This window comes from Epinephelus moara, chromosome 7 (assembly GCF_006386435.1).
Source record: "Epinephelus moara isolate mb chromosome 7, YSFRI_EMoa_1.0, whole genome shotgun sequence".
Lineage (NCBI taxonomy): Eukaryota > Metazoa > Chordata > Actinopteri > Perciformes > Serranidae > Epinephelus > Epinephelus moara.
In genome coordinates, this window is record NC_065512.1 from 34,707,752 (window position 1) to 34,724,257 (window position 16,506).

The 16,506-nt window shown below is 40.7% G+C and overlaps 1 protein-coding gene across 1 annotated transcript; it reads left to right on the forward strand.

Moving 5' to 3' along the window:
* The first annotated feature begins 2,906 nt into the window (after positions 1-2,906).
* slc40a1 (solute carrier family 40 member 1) lies at positions 2,907-12,406 on the forward strand. Its single transcript, XM_050049595.1, has 8 exons — positions 2,907-3,258; positions 3,395-3,462; positions 3,865-4,024; positions 4,385-4,500; positions 6,979-7,105; positions 7,503-7,748; positions 7,910-8,548; positions 9,013-12,406. The coding sequence occupies exons 1-8, from the start codon at positions 3,225-3,227 to the stop codon at positions 9,327-9,329; spliced, it is 1,707 nt and encodes a 568-aa protein (XP_049905552.1). The 5' UTR covers positions 2,907-3,224; the 3' UTR covers positions 9,330-12,406.
* Positions 12,407-16,506: the final 4,100 nt, after the last annotated feature.

A 16,506-nucleotide genomic window follows, 5' to 3' on the forward strand; every position in this document is an offset into this window, starting at 1 on the left:
TGTATTCATAGCAGGCACACTGACTCTGCATTTTCCAATCTCTTGTTCCACACCCCGGTCCAGTCCAAAACACTGCGGTCAAGCCAGCTGCAGACATTCACTCCAGATGTTGGCAGTAGGAGGAAGGTAATCTTACCTCCCAGCCCTCCCGTTTACTGCCGGGGCTGACACAGACCCTCAGTTGTATTATGAATCGAACAACGTGCACATCCGCCTGACTGTAGCTGTCCTAGTAACTATGTGTGAGCCTTAAAGATATAGTGGAGTAATGGCATCCTGTGTGTGTGTTGTAATCTAAGCTTCTCTGTTCTTTGTTATGGTAGACAACGGTCCGGCAGCATATGCATGTTAGTGCATGCGAGCCCCGAGTGTATGTATCCCAGTGGCTAAGTAGTCGCCGCCAATGCACTGTGCACATATGTTGGTTACCGCTGATAAAGCAGTCCCAACCCACTGTGGCAGGATGCGTCTTTGTGGAAGCATAACACCCATTCTAAAATTCCCCATGTTTTAAAATCACAGTTGTTTTACCATTTGTTTTTTGTACTGATTAAAGAAATACAATATAACATGTTAATTAGTGAGCTTTAGAGGAGCTGGTAGGTGGATTTTGTTACTTTTGAGCAGAATGAGGTTAGCTTTTTCCCAGTTTCCTTTCTGTCCAGTTCAGTCTAATGAAATCCCGAAATACATCACTTGAGAATAGACAGGAGGTTTCTGTGGTGACACATGGGGGTCCCACTCAGCTGATAAAAGCCTTTTAAAGTCCACTGTGCATCCAGGTTTAGTGTATAGTTAAAAGAAACATACTAGTGTTTATGACTTTTTATGGATGCAGGCCAAGGAGCCCTCATGCATACAGCCTGTAATTATAACTGTGATACTGCTCTGTTGACAAAGGGTAGACAAATGCAAGTCATCCAAATGTGTGATATGTACACATTTTTCACACTTTGTTCACTGCCAAGCTCTATTGCAAAAGCCTTCTTGGTCAACAGGTCAAGGCAGTCTCTGTTATCGAAATGTTCAAAACTTTTAATTTGTGTTGTGTGGCAGCAAAAGCACAGGCAAGTTCAGTTAATTTTTAACTTCTGCAATCTCTTTGCTCTTTTGTTGTTTACTTTTTTTTCTTTTTCTTTTTTTTACCATTTTAGTATTTCTCACTGTGAAAACATCTAAAACATTTTCTCCATTTAACTGCTTAATTGCTCTGAATTAATGAATTGAATCTCTCCTGACATTGGCCATAGTTTAATTAGTGACACAGTTGTGGCGTAAATCTGAATGTAGCCTGCATCCCAATGACTTGGAAGGACCATATCTTATAACTAGCAACATCTGTAGCCTGTACTCTGCTACAGTCAGTCTGTGATGGAAAGTCACTAAGTATAGACTACTTAGGCTACTTAAGTTCTGTATCTAAGTACAAATTTGTGCTGCTTGTACTTTACTGAGTATGCCCATTATATGCCACGTCACTTGAACTATTATTATTAGAACTATTATTCCACAATATTTCAGGGGCAAATATTGTACTTTCACTTCACTACATATATCTAACAATTAATTAATTTAATTTTCACATTAAGATTTCACGTATAAATCATTTGATAGGTTTATAAGATGTGATCACCATTAAAGTACCTAACAGCATATAAAGTAGTTACTGTTCACTCCACCTTGACCAACTACAGCAGTAAAATGCTATGCTATCTATGCTATTAATATCAGTTTAAGTGTATGCTCTTTTGAGACCTTAATGTCAGACAGCGATATCCAACAGCAAAATTAAGCTGTTATAGCGCTCTCTTCATATCCAGATTACATTGAGAAAAAACTGTAGTTTACCACTGCTGAACACAGGAGTGGCTGTTCTACCGCTGCCTCAATCTGTTAGTTTGTTTGTGTAATTGTGTGACTTCGGCACTTTGGCAAGGGTTAGTTAGCATTCACTAAAGTCACACAATAACACAAACTAACTGATTGATCAAAGCAGTGGTAGACCAGCAGCTCCCATGTTCAGCAAGCTAAAGTTACTGTTTTTGTCAGTGGAGTCTGGTGGCTTTGAAGAGAGCATGGATGGGGAACTGAAGCCGTTAAAGGGTTCTCCGTCTAAATGGGCTGTCTGATGGCAAGGTAAAGCAGTGAAAATACTCTCAGTATAGCGTACACTTAAACTGATATTGATTTTTTTCAGGTGGGACTTTTTGTAGGTAGCTGAAATGCATTATGTTGCGGACCCCATCCACAGCAATACATTGCTTAGCTTCCGTGATGGACTCCAGCCTTCATCTCCAAACTGGGACCATGCTTATTGACATCTAATGTACATAATATACTGACTGTGTACAAGTACCCCATAAAACCCCACTTCAAAAAAAATCCAATCTATCCCTTTAATGTATAAGTAATAATATTCAAATTACAAAATATATAAGACTCTGTTGCCAGTTTGTCTGCATAACAAGTAGTTGGTAGTCTCGTTGGTAGTGCACTTTCCCATCAACACTTGTGTATTTCTGCAGTTAGCTTTTGAATGGACTTGTAATAGAGTATTTTTACATTGTGGATTTGCTTCAGAAAATGTGGATAGGGCGGACAATGTGTTGTGATGAAGTGATAGATTACATTTGTAGCACATCTTTTGGAGTCAAACTGCAGCTCATGATTTCTGCTAAAAGAAACTCCCACACGCGAACAAAAGCTCACCTACCACTGTGTAAAGAGGGCGAGGTGGTTTATTGATGATCAACAATGACACTTTTTTTTTGTGCAGATGTGATAGGCTACAGCTTTTTTTGGGGGGGGAGAGCGCTTGTGGTAGGAGGACCACACTTGTTTTTGACACAATGTAAATAATGGCACGTCACGTGACATCGGGAGTATATTCGAGGCGGGACGTAAACACAGAGCAGCAGAACAGAGCAGACCGTCAGGCGGAGCGGTGCTGGAGACGGCTCTAAGCTTTCTTTTCTTGCAACCAACCGGCCTTTCGGGCTATCAAATAATTTCTTTCCAACTTCAGCTACAGTGATAGCTAAGTTTGGAAAGGAGAAAGAGGGAGAAACGCCGTGTCTTTTGTTGTTTTTTAGTCGTTGTCGACAGTAGGATGCAGTGGTAGCCGGGGGTTGACCTCCTTTACAACATCACAAAAGAGGAGACAGCGTAAAGCAAAAAAAGCAACATTCACTCTGTTATTTTTTTGCCATTTGGACAGCTTTAAAATGGATAACTCTGAACCTAAGAGGACATGCTGCGGTAGGTTATTTTACATTGCATATGACATCACAAAATATTCCCCAAACGGAGCCTTCACATGAATGGAGGGGGACGCGAATGGACCACCAGCTGTATCGTCTTAATTTAATCTGACCATTAAATGTTTTCTTTACAGAATCAGTCCGAGACTTCTTCACTTCAGCCAAATTCCTTATTTACATGGGACATGCTCTGTCAACATGGGTAAGTGAGACTCTGACACTATTACACATTGTTGTCTATTTTAATGACACTCCATCATATACTTGGACATGTCCATCATGATGATAGGCTACATATGTGGTTTCCCAGTGTCAAACTTAATGTAATACAGCATTAATTTGTTATTGTTACTTTATGTGCTATTATAACTGTCATTACAATACAAAATGACATGTTTTCTCTGTGTAGCTCACCACAGAATACTGGTATTTACAGATAGCTCTAAAGGATAGATTAAACTGAAGAGGGTATTAGTTTTTTTCGTCTATGAAAACAGAGAGGGCACTTACTATTTATGCATGGCACAGTTCCTCTCTGCCCTAACCTGAATGTCCTGAATCAAGTGTCAGCCTTACCTTTGAATAATCAAGATCTGATTCCCAGGGTGACCGAATGTGGAACTTTGCTGTGGCTGTGTTCTTGGTGGAGCTGTATGGGAACAGCCTGCTGCTCACGGCCGTGTACGGCCTGGTGGTGGCCGGCTCCGTGCTGCTGCTGGGGGCCATCATTGGGGACTGGGTGGACAAAAATCCCAGACTCAAAGGTAAGCCAACACTAATCGAAGTATAACTGTTCTTGAGGGATTGTCATAACACAAGTTTGTCAGGAATAAATGGTCAAAACTTATACCAAAAAAAAAAAATAGATATGGGGCACTGTCATTATAGTGTTGTATACGGTGTGCACATGTGCTACTTTCCCCCCTCATTTTCACAGTTAAATGCACCTCTTGTGAAATGTTTATTCTGAGGAATTTGGCAAAGATACTATTAGATTAGTTCAGGGAGCAGGGAATGTATCGCACCGTCTTGTGGAAGCCCTCTAATGAACTAGTTATCAGACAAGAGATCTGTTGTCTTTGATCAGATTTCTGTCCCTAATGTTGGTCGTGGTGTTTCCACAGTGGCCCAGACTTCGCTGCTCGTCCAGAACAGTTGCGTCATCGTGTGTGGGATCCTCCTGATGGTTGTTTTCCAGTTCAAAGAACAGCTTGTGGAGCTTTACAATGGATGGATTCTGGTAAGATCCCCCCTGTGCTGTCTCTTATACACTCGCTGTTTCAACATGATCAGATGGGGATTGTCACTGAAAGCATTTGTACCTCTTTTACTCAAGTATAACCCTCTGACCCAGGGACTGAAAGTTACTTACTTTTACTGATATGGACTCCGGTGGCAATATCATTTATGACCTCTTTTACAGTTGAGCCTAATCATGTAGTTCACTTACCGAAGACCTTTGACTGTTCCACTAACTTAAATTGACACAGTACTTTGGTCTATATTCAATTTTTTGTTGTCAAAGATTGGTATATCAAATGACTTTTTATTTTTATTTCATGATTCTCTTGCTATTTAACAATCAGTTATTAGCTTGCAATATATTTTGTAATCACAAGAAAACAATGCTTACTGTGTCACGATCACAATTTCCTATGGGGGGAAACAATACATGAGAGGTAATTACACACACACACACACACACACACACACACACACACACACACACACACACACACACACACAAACAAACACACCTGAGTAGTCCTCTGAAGGAAAATAAGGTTTGTGTCAGTGTTTTGTACAGGGCTTGTTTACACTTGTTGAGCTATGTGGCTTCATGAGAGCTCACCCACCACAAAGATTTGGACCTGATTCTTCAGCTTGCTGAGATGCAGAGCTGCAGATGACAGGTTTCCATCTGTCATGAGAAACTGGTTGGGGTGTCGGGTTGAAGCACAAATGGCTTTCTGTTGGGGAAAATGTCTTCAGCGTTGCCCTCTGCATTTGTAGGACGCCTTTTGGTTTCCAAAGAATGGGGGGATTTTCGCCATGTGAGAGTGTTTAGAGGGACGGCCGGTGTGAGAGCTTGTGGAGGTGGAGAGAGAGGACGGAACAGGAGATTGAGTGTCTCGTTCAAGGCTATGTAGTCAGCAGGTTCTTCAAGGCCTGTCACATGACTTAGAGAGAAATGTGGCCTGGCCTGTTGAAGCATTTCTGTTGCTTTTCTGACCGGAGCAGCTGCATTACAGTGTACACACAGATCAGCAAACAGAGAAGCTTGTCAGTGTCTTTCACAAATTAGCCATTCCATTTTCCTTTTTTTGCTCCTTTATTACTGCTGCAGTTGAGGTCACGTGTTGAGTATTATACGAGCTGTTGTGCTCTTTCTTTAAAGCAGCTATTTTTCACAGAATGTTATCAGCTTTTTGTCCATAGGAAGTTATTGATTTCTTCAGTTTACATAGGATGACATGTGATAGCAGCCCTTTGGCTTTGCCTTTGGTTAACAAAGTATATTGTTATCAGTATGAGGTGAAACCTGCACTTCCAAACTGACAATTATAGGAACTTAGTCTCATTTTACACTTGGATTTTTGATGTCACAGAGTCAGATAGGATTTCAGCTAATGAAGTAGCTTGTCACTCTTGAATTTAATTAATTAAAATAACCAGAAAAGGAGGCCTTTTTACAGAATATTGAGAAAAAAAAAATATATGTATACATGTATATATATATATATATATTTTTAATTGTTTTTATTTTTTTTAATATACTTTATTAATCCCCGAGGGGAAATTCAATGTATACTAGATAAAATTATTATGTGTATTTCCACAATTAAACGATATGGTTGATAATTTACTTTTTTTGTGTAAACAAATCACACAAAAATATCAAAGCAATTTGTTCATATTTCTCTAAATATTTAAGTTCCTTTTATGTGGCACTCCAGGCCAGTTTCCTCCTGAAGATGTAAAGTTTAAAAACAGGTCACAAATATGGAGTTTCTTCTTCTTTTTCTTCTTCTTCGTTTTTTCAAAGGCTCAATAATTTCCTATAACAACCACAGCACTGTAGGTTACTCAACCGAGAGTAAATACTGTCTTTGTTGGGGACTAGATTTAGTAGTGGATTAATACACATTTGCTTCAGTGCAGTGTTTCCCAGCCTAGTGAGATACATCAGATGTGTCCCAAATGATTGAAGGGGGAAAAAAAGAGAAAAACTATAGATTTCTGTTATTGTGCTTTTTTTTTTTTTACCTGTGAAATGGGTGGCTGGATACGTTCACCTCTTCGACCTTCTTCAAGTACCTTCAAATGTTGTTGTTGAACTGCTTATAATTCACATTGGGAGTAACAACTGTGAGATTGATTTTTTTGGGGGAGTCAGGAACTACAGCTTTAATGAGTATTTTGTGCAACAGGATGGAGTATGTGTAATTGAGTCAAAATAAACTACAGTGTGTATTAGTGGTAATGAAGGAACATGTCAGCCAGTGCAACAGTGTGGCTCATTGATGTGTTGGTAATAACTGTCGGAAAATGATGGAGGAGTAAGCTACATCAGGCTTTAGCTGTACAGACAATAGTTTTTAATTATATCAACCCTTTGTTGTTTTTAGACTTACCAGCCTAACCAGTGGATATTCATAAAAGTGTAACGAAAGATACAAATGTAAAAAAAACCAAAAAAACTTATCTTGTTTTTCAGACCACCTGCTACATTCTGGTGATCACCATTGCCAACATTGCCAACCTAGCCAGTACGGCTACATCTATCACAATCCAGAGGGACTGGGTGGTGGTTGTGGCAGGTCAGGACAGCAGCACTTTGGCAGGTCAGTGTTTCTTTACCAGCTGCGAGCATATCATTGAATATAGGTGTCATGTGACCTGTTATCAGATCTCTGTAGTGAGGCAGACTTTGAACTCTAGATGCTGACTCACTCTCATTTTTCACCTTTATGCCCCCACAGTTTACCCCTGATTGTTATAAACTATTCAAAAGAATTGCTCACATGATGGAAAATTTTCATGAACTTGATGACCTTTGTCATTCTGCTGTGCTAGTACCATCATTTTTTATCAAAACCTGCTATATGCATGTAGACTTACCAAAATAAAAGGACTACAAGGGGGCACTATTTGATCACATAATTTGTTTGTCAGTATTTAATAAGGTGTTATGAAACAGTTAATATTGACTTACACATCCTTCCATTCTGGTATGAACAGACATGAATGCCACAGTGCGGATTATCGACCAGCTGACCAACATCCTGGCTCCCATGCTGGTGGGCCAGATAATGTCCTTTGGCTCCCATTTCATTGGCTGTGGCTTCATCTCTGGCTGGAACCTGTGCTCTATGTGTCTGGAGTATGCACTGCTATGGAAGGTCTACCAGAAGACACCAGCATTGGCCGTGAAAGCTGGCCAGAAGGAGCAGCAACATGAGCTCAAACAGCTCAGCCCCCCAAAAGGTAGTTGCAAGAACTTTGTGTTTCACCTGTAACCATCTGAGACCATCTGGTATTTTATTTTTGGTAATAAGCATCTTACTCACTGGATGAGTTTGGAGAGTTTTGGCCTTTGTGATGATTGGAACTGAACTAAATCTCTCCATGCTCCTTCCCTCTCTCAGATTTGGAGGATGGCCAGAGTCCTGAAGAGTCATCTCAGCCGCTGATGAATGATACCTCAGTTGTGGCCAAACCAGACTCTCCCAAGCATCACGGCTGTTGCTACCAGATGACGGAACCACTGCGTACCTTGAAGGCCGGCTGGGTGGCCTACTACAACCAGAACATTTTCTTTGCCGGCATGTCCCTGGCTTTTCTCTACATGACCGTGCTTGGCTTTGACTGCATCACCACGGGCTATGCCTACACTCAGGGCCTCAATGGCTCAGTGCTCAGTCTGCTGATGGGGGCCTCGGCTGTTTCGGGCATCTGTGGTACCGTCGCCTTCACTTGGGTTCGCAAGAAGTGTGGCCTGATCCGCACAGGCTTCATTTCAGGCATGGCCCAGCTGTCCTGCCTCATGCTGTGTGTTATCTCGGTCTTTGCTCCTGGTAGCCCCTTCGACCTCAGTGTCTCGCCCTTCCAGGATCTGTACACCCACCTGATCGGAGAGAAGACACTGCCCGAGGCTGACCACAGCCTCACCAGCGTTCTTACCGGTGGAAACGCCACTACTGCTGCACCAGCTGAAGAGCTGCCACCGCTGCAGTCCTACATGTCTGTTAGTCTGCTGTTTGCTGGCGTCATTGCTGCTAGAGTTGGTGAGTAAAATAGTCCCCCTTCAATTTTTTGTGGTGGTTATCTAAATACCAGGATATTGTATTTGATATTATGTTGTTATGGAGCAGAGTAGAAGCTCCAAAGTGCAGTTGATTGCCATTGAAGTAAATGGTGCAGAGTCTGAGTTGGTTTGTTTTATTGTTTTATTTGAAAGGAAATTAGAGTTTCCACGTGTTGTTGGCAAGTTCACTTCCGTTCATAAGATTGTAAAAGACTGTTTTCTAAATTATGACTTCCTGAAGGTGACTCAGGCACATCCACACAGGTTTAACTTTTTCATAAGTAACCAGAATTTGTGCCGCATGTGTCAGAGCAATATTTGCAACCTTTGATTCCAATAATATTGCCTGATAATTACCGCTTACAGCTGCTGATGTCTACTGAAGTGGTTATAATGTGGCTGTAAAAATACCATTAGGACTGACTGTTGATCTCTGTCTTGCAGGCCTGTGGTCTTTTGACCTGACAGTGACCCAGCTCATCCAGGAGAATGTGATTGAATCAGAACGAGGTGTGATCAACGGCGTCCAGAACTCCATGAATTACCTCTTAGACCTACTGCACTTCATCATGGTGATTCTGGCTCCAAACCCAGAGGCCTTCGGCCTGCTGGTCATCATCTCCGTGTCCTTCGTGGCCATGGGTCACATCATGTACTTTGGATTTGCCTTTAGGAGCCTGGGCAGCCGCCTTTTCCTCTGCTGCTCGCCAGAGCAGAAGATGGAGACGGTGGACAGCCCCTCACTACCTACCACTGTCTAACCCCACGAAAGAGACTCTGTCCTGGGTACATATTTCTCAAGCCTTACCCTAACCTTCCATTTTATCTTTCTAATATCTTTGCTTGTAGCTGGCCTGGTAACCTAACATGCTATGCATACTGTAGCCATGAATACAGCATTAATCATAAGTAGAAGGAAATGGGTAGAAAGCTTACAGTCATAGGAATCTAATTCACAGTTAACACTTGAGATATGGCAGGGTTTCTCTAACTGTTTCAGTCTGGGAGTCAGAGGAGAACCTCTCATCTGTGGGTCCATGCTCTTTGAAACAAACATACATGTACTGTCAAACAAGGATCCATCATCTCTAGGCTTGTGACCCCGACGTGGGTCCTGTTAAAGAAATCAGGGGATAAGGCACTGTAAAATATTCCCCTCTTAATAGCCTGGATGTAGCTGTAAAGATTTTAAAAGGTGCTTCAGCTAACTAAAAGGCAACATGAGGGAGAAATCTTGCAGGGAAGCAGGCACTGAGGCTTGGATTAAGGGGGACGACTGAGACCACAAAAGAGAGAACGTCTCCCGTTTTCTGACACTTGCCTCTCTTCATCGGTGCTGTAGCTGTGTCTGCTAGCTGTTCTCTGATAGCCTAGCTTACATATACATGTATGATGAGCATGTTGTGGATGTCTTCCTCCACAGGGAGGGAAGATGCTTTTTATTTAACCAAACACAACTGGGATCTAGTCTCTTTAATACGTAGGTTTAAGGTTTATGCAGTTAACTGTATTTATTCAGGAAATGCAGATGGTGGTTCTTGTATTAACTGTATCATCAGTATTGTGCTGCGCGCTCGCGGTTGTGCCATAAATGAGAAATCCTATGCACCCTTGTCAATAGCTCTCTCAGTTACCAAAGTCAAAGTCCACATGTGGCATAAAAGGAAGTGAGGGAAACCAGTTATCTGTCCGAAGCATTCCAAATATATATTTTTACATCAGGTGACAGTAGTTGTGTAGGTTTACTAATGCCTTCATACAGTATATTTCTAACTCACTCTGAGATTGTACTTAAATTTTGTTTTTCTGATAGTTTACATTCATAATGTCAGCTTTTGATTTTTATGTTCTCTTGAGTAATTTTTTCAATCATGATTGTTGTTACACAGGCACTTTAAGTGATTGACGTCTGTCATTACACCCAACGCGTGATCAGGCATTTGATCAATATTTTTGCACAAAGTTGACTGACTCGCACATTAACCCCTGCACAATCTCATTTCAATCACTTATAGTCTCTCTGTCAGTGTATTCAGACGCTGTTGGGATCAGGGGCCGTTGTGGTTAATAAAGGCACATATTGTGACACTCATGGGGAAAAACTGTACTAGCTCCTTTGAAAGAGTTTACCTCAGTTATCCCTGTTTCCTCAAAAGTCCGCCAGGAAGCTTAGTCAGCACCCTTTCCCCGATCTCAGTTTACCACTTCAGATTGCCAACAGACTCTGGATCTGGGCTGAGTCAGCTTTAGTTGTAATTGTTCCAAACTTTAACAGAGGTGGACACATTTTACTCAAGTCAAAGTTATGACACTTCTGTTGACATCTTTGGCTTTGCAGTATTTGTCTAGAAAATGTATTTCAATAGTATCTCATTAAAGTACTTTTCCTGTTAAGTGATTGTGTAATTAAGAGTGTTTTTCAAAAACAGTTAGAAATCACAGAAATTTGTAAAGTAGCTTTGTTACAAAGTGAGACTACTGTATGTAACTTTCTAAATAGTGGCCACCGTAGATACAAGTGATAATTACAGGGTAATGATAAACGCTAAAATATAGTTTAACAAAGAAGTGTCCTAATGATAGCAGTATCTATGTAAAGTTTTCTGACATTAGCCACCATGACCTACTTGGTCAAACCAGACCAGATAAGGCTGTAGCAGCAAAACCCTCGAGTGCCAAGGGCATAGGTTTTGTGTCAACATCTGAGGGGAACACATATGAAACAGGGGTGTTCCTTCCTGCATCCATCTATGGTGTAAATGTCTACTTTAAGGTTTTTGTTGGGGAGCACAAATACATGCTCTAAATATTGAGGGCGACTTGTCCCTCGTGTCCCTCCTGAAATCTACACTTATGCCGAGTGCACCGAACTGCATATGAATTCAATGTTTCATTTGTAAGAGGAATTATGTCTTATTTTATCTGTCACAGATCTGCCCAAATGCAGCAACTAATGTAGCTCTAAGTAATTCCTTTCTTCTGACCTTTAGTGATTTCTGTTGCCTTATTGTTAATTAGCCTTGACAGCTGTTAAACGCACATGTGGCTGCATTAAGACGGTTACTAGCCGCACCCTACCCATGAAGAATCTAGCCAGTCTAACCAGGATTTTGGTAATGGGGGAAGGGGAAGGGGAGGGGGGTATATTTAGGTTGGAAACAGAGGTAGCCACACCAGATGTAGGAGAACAGAAGGCCACTTTTTAGCTGCACATGCTGAGTCAGGACATCTGCAGGTGTGCCATGAGGTGCAGGCTGACTGGGAATGGAGCTTAACTTTCATGTTCCAGCCGGGTTTAATGTAACCTCAAACTCAGTCTGGGCACGAGAACAAAACCAGCTCTTACAACGCTTGGTCTGCTGATTCAGGAATATCTCACAAGGCCATAACTCTGTATTTTTAATGTAAATAACTTTAGCAGTCAGTCAATATAAACCTAAATATACAATTAGAAAATGCTAAAAAAAAAAAAAAAAATTATTGTGTATATTGCTTTCATGCTGTTTGTCTGGAAATGCTGACTTTTTTTTTACATGTTTTTTTACACCTAGTGTTAACATTTTGTGTCAAATTGGGGTTTCTTAAAGATTTTGAAATTTGTGTATAATGTAATTATTGCATTTCATTTGAATACATTTGTATCATACTGCTTTAATCTGGCAATATATATATTTCTTTCTGTATATAGTATATATCAGTGTTATTGTAGTTCAGTAGACAAATGCATTCAATCATGAAGAAATCACTTTTATGTAATAATCGCACTCCACTGAATATAAGGGCGTTGGTACTGCTTGTATTGCATGAGGTCTCCTAAATAAAGAAAACCTTCACAATTGCTTGTCTGTATGGTCTACTGTATGTGTGTGCACAGTGTATTATTTGGCAGAGTTTCTTGGGCTTGGCTGCTGCTGTGTGAGGTCACATACCACAGCAGAGTTAGCTGCTAATTTCCTCCCCAGAATCCCTTTGTGTCAGGCAGCCAGCATTAAACTGACTGACTTTAAGCCAAGATGGATGACCTGGACTTGCATGCCTGCTGAAAAGACAAAGAGTGACCTGGTTTTTGCTCGACACAAGCGTCAAGGGCTCAGCCTGGGACATGTTAGTGGGCTATGACTCAGCATTTTGTGGTCATTTCAACACAATGCATTTCTATATATATTTAAACTGTGAGCGTATTGTGATGGTACTATCAGGAGTAAGTACCAAAGGTTTATGTAACACCAAATACCAATGCACTGCTAATCAGTTAGACAGTTAATGGGTACAGTTGTGCCTTTTTGAGTCTCTGTACACAGGTTTTGGGCAATGGGCCCCATCTCTTCTTTCTACCCCCCTGCTTCTGCCCTCCTTGCTTAGACCACACCCATCTTCGAACTTGGCCTTCATTTTAATTTCAACTACACACCTGTTAAGTTTCGTGACTACATCTTATGCAGTTGAGGACAGACATATAAGTACCTGCTAAAGTACCCAAAGCGGCTTCTGTGGTAGTTCCCACTATAGTAGGTGTCACATGGACCACATTTTGCTGTGACTACACAAACACACAGACTCACAAGATGAAAACAATACCAGCTATCTTGACATTGTCGTGGTTATGTCATTTCATCTCTTGTTTTATTTGAATATGCAATGATGTTATAAATGATTCAAACAATTTTGGCCATAAATATCAAGAATTCATATGCTAATTATGAAACAATTTCACACAAATGTCTAATAGAATAAAATAAGTGATGACATAGTATATTCAAAAGGTCAGAGGTGAACTTCACTGTGACATCATAACATTCTGCAAGAAACGCTTCTCTGGCCATTGCTCACTGTTGTATGTCAGGAGCAGAAGGGGAGACATATGGTCAGATACTGAATTGGTGACACTAATCTTGGGTGCCCACCTTGAAACTATGCTGATTGTATAGATCTTCTGTGCTGCCAGGAGGAAGGTGTGTGTGTGTGTGTGTGTGTGTGTGTGTGTGTGTGTGTGTGTGTGTGTGTAGTATCCATGTTTTCACCTACATGAATGTAAACTATAAGTACAACTTGAGTGGTTGGTGGAGGCGTACAACCGCAAGGTGGTGATTCTAGTTTTAGTATAAAATGCAAATGCAAATTTAGGCCCCTCCTCATACTTAGAGGAACCGCATACTTGAGAGGGAAAGGGCAGCTGACTGCAGCGAAAGTCCAATGTCTATAGACAGGAACTGGGATTCGAGATAAGTGCCCACACTGCAGATATCTTACAGTTTTTGTGCAAGAGAGAAAAAAATTGTAATTTCAAAGGTCATTAGAAATAATATTTTACTGATAGCACTGCTGATGGGGAAGGTCAGGTGTTAGAAGCTCACATACTTTAACATGTACTGTTTATCAAATTTGTTTGCCACAAGCAAATTGTCTCTATTAACAGATATCTGCATATGTATACAGAATCAATAGGCGACAGGACAAGATTTTGGTATCGAAAGCGTTCTGGTTTCTGTTTGTAGTCTGAATAGCATTGACTAATCATTTCTGAACGGCAGATAAACAGTCCATGTAGAGAGGTGTAACGCATTGACCAAGGTGCAGTCTTGGAACTCATTGGGTATCGTCTGACAACAAGTCAGCTTTATATTAGTTTTTTTTTTTTAATCTGCATTTTATGCATTTGTCTGTTTATAGAGATTAGCCAAAATGACTGATGCAGGAAGAGGAAGTTCTTGGCTTGGATATCTGCTGGCTATACCGGATCAACCCAAAAAAATGGCCCTCACCCCCTGAGGCTTTATCATCATCAGACAATAGCCAATGGGTTCTGAGACTGCAAGCAAGAAAAACCCTCCGTATCTTATTTGTCACATGGAATTATACAACATACAACTCCAGTGAAATGTGATCCCATCAGCTCTGTTAACTTGTGCACTATAATGTAGTCCTCTTTTGCATCTTCATTGTTGGCTGCTGCTTTTAACTGTCCATGTTTCTAGATGGTTCTTGTAATCCATGGTTTTTGGTTGTATAATGATTTAACTGTTCACACATCCTAACCTCAACAAGACGGACACATAGTTAGTCTTCACAAACAGCGTATAGCAGTGATCCACAGCAGGATCGGGACAGCACCTCACATTCCCACCGTCAAACCAGTAAAGCACACACTTCCTCTACCTCTCTCTCCAGTCCTCTGCTCTAAGATCGGAAAAGAGTCTCCTTGTTGTATGGCTTTGTCCCAGATTTAGCCAGGTTCAGGGAATTAAAGGATATTGCAGTTTCTGGTATCCTGTTGGATATCGACTACAGTGGTCGTCTAGCTTATTTTCCAACACCTGTACACTGACAAACAGGGTGCTAGTTCAACTGGTGTCCATTCTTCTCCATCTTTCCTTGATGTTTACTGATGTTTAGATTTGAAAACCTCAACCTGCACATCTAGCTGCTAACTTTAGCTAGCTAGAAGTTGGCAGGAGAGTTTTCAGACTGGTGAATTTTTTCCAGACCACCACCGTCCAAAGTCAACCACAAAAAGCACCACCAACACTTGCAAAATGGACTGAAGAGCCTAAATTTAGCGGACCTGAAATAGACGTGACTGGAAGCATTAGTGCCTGTCATATTATACGAAAGTGACCTGACTAGACCTTGGTAGCTCACCGCTCATCATCTCCGCTTGAAATTAGCATCTCTAGAAGACAATATATGGCATCAGCATAAGAATGAAAAAGAGTATTTCTTTAAGATATAAATAACAGAGAAATTCTAGATTTTACTTCCTCCCCTCATGCACAGATTGATTTTCAAACTTACATCGTCTTAGTTGTACTGGTTTTGTTTAAATGAACACCAGAGAATCCCTCTGAGTTTTATATATTTTACCTTTATATACATTACAGTATATTTCTATAAAGTTGCTCATTGTGGTGCTTTGCTCAGGGGTAAATGTAAAGGTAGTGGACAGAGAAGATGGGAAGGGAAGTCAACCTGTTGTAAAGTTCCTGGGTTTAAACTAAATATTGAAGTGAATTACTGTCCCCCCCCCCCCCATCATCAGAGAAAGTAAAATCTACCCTAAAGTATAAGACAGGGATTATGTTTCTTTTTTTATTTTTTTTATTCACTTGGTCCGCTTTACAATCCCAGCTGAAATCAAGTCATAAAAGTGAAAGATAAACATGTGACTCGATAATTTTGATCAATAAAGCTCAATGTCTGTCAAACGCAGGGATCATGGTGGGGTATGATGGATCTGTGCTCTGCGGTGGGAGGCCTTGGCTCAGAGCACCTGATCGAGAAAGGAACTGAAAAATGCTGAGATGAAAGTGCACGGTCTTATCCAAGCCTGGGAACAAAACGTGACCCTCTGTTTCTGAGACAGCTTACTCAGGAATTTGAGATGTGTTACTCAAGAGTCTGCTGATTCCGAACTGACTTTACAGCACCAATAATATGACTTTTCAAGGTCAAAAAATACCATGGGTTACATTTCCTCAAACAACATGTAATCATGATGTATTTTGTAACATTCATTTTGCCTCATTTCTTAATCCTAACACATTTTGAAGGCAACAGTCCAACGGTGTGTCATAGTTCACCTGCTTATACAACAATTTGAGAAACGTCATCTACGTATATAACTCACTACTATACTGAATTACATCACACAATACTGACACTAAAAAAAAAACTTAGTTTGGACTCTGGAAGACCGTAAGTGCTATATCGTAGACGCACTGCTGTTGGGTAAAAAGGTGAGGGATGACTCAAAATCAGTCAGACAGAAGGCTGACTGATTCCCCTCTTGGATTTTTCCTGGTTTTAACACTGAATTACAGTGAGTCTTCCTTCTTAAAGGGCCAGTGTGTAATATTTGGCATGGTTTATTGTCAATCTGAATCTGAATCTTCTACCCATTAATATGTTTATACAAGTGTATAATCGCTATAAAATAAAATT

Excerpts from the sequence above, each read along its gene's own strand:
- slc40a1 (XM_050049595.1), top strand. The coding sequence starts at position 3,225 with ATGGATAACTCTGAACCTAAGAGGACATGCTGCG. Across the intron at positions 3,259-3,394 it reads ACCTAAGAGGACATGCTGCG|AATCAGTCCGAGACTTCTTC; the intron begins GTAGGTTATTTT and ends TTTTCTTTACAG. Across the intron at positions 7,749-7,909 it reads ACAGCTCAGCCCCCCAAAAG|ATTTGGAGGATGGCCAGAGT; the intron begins GTAGTTGCAAGA and ends TCCCTCTCTCAG.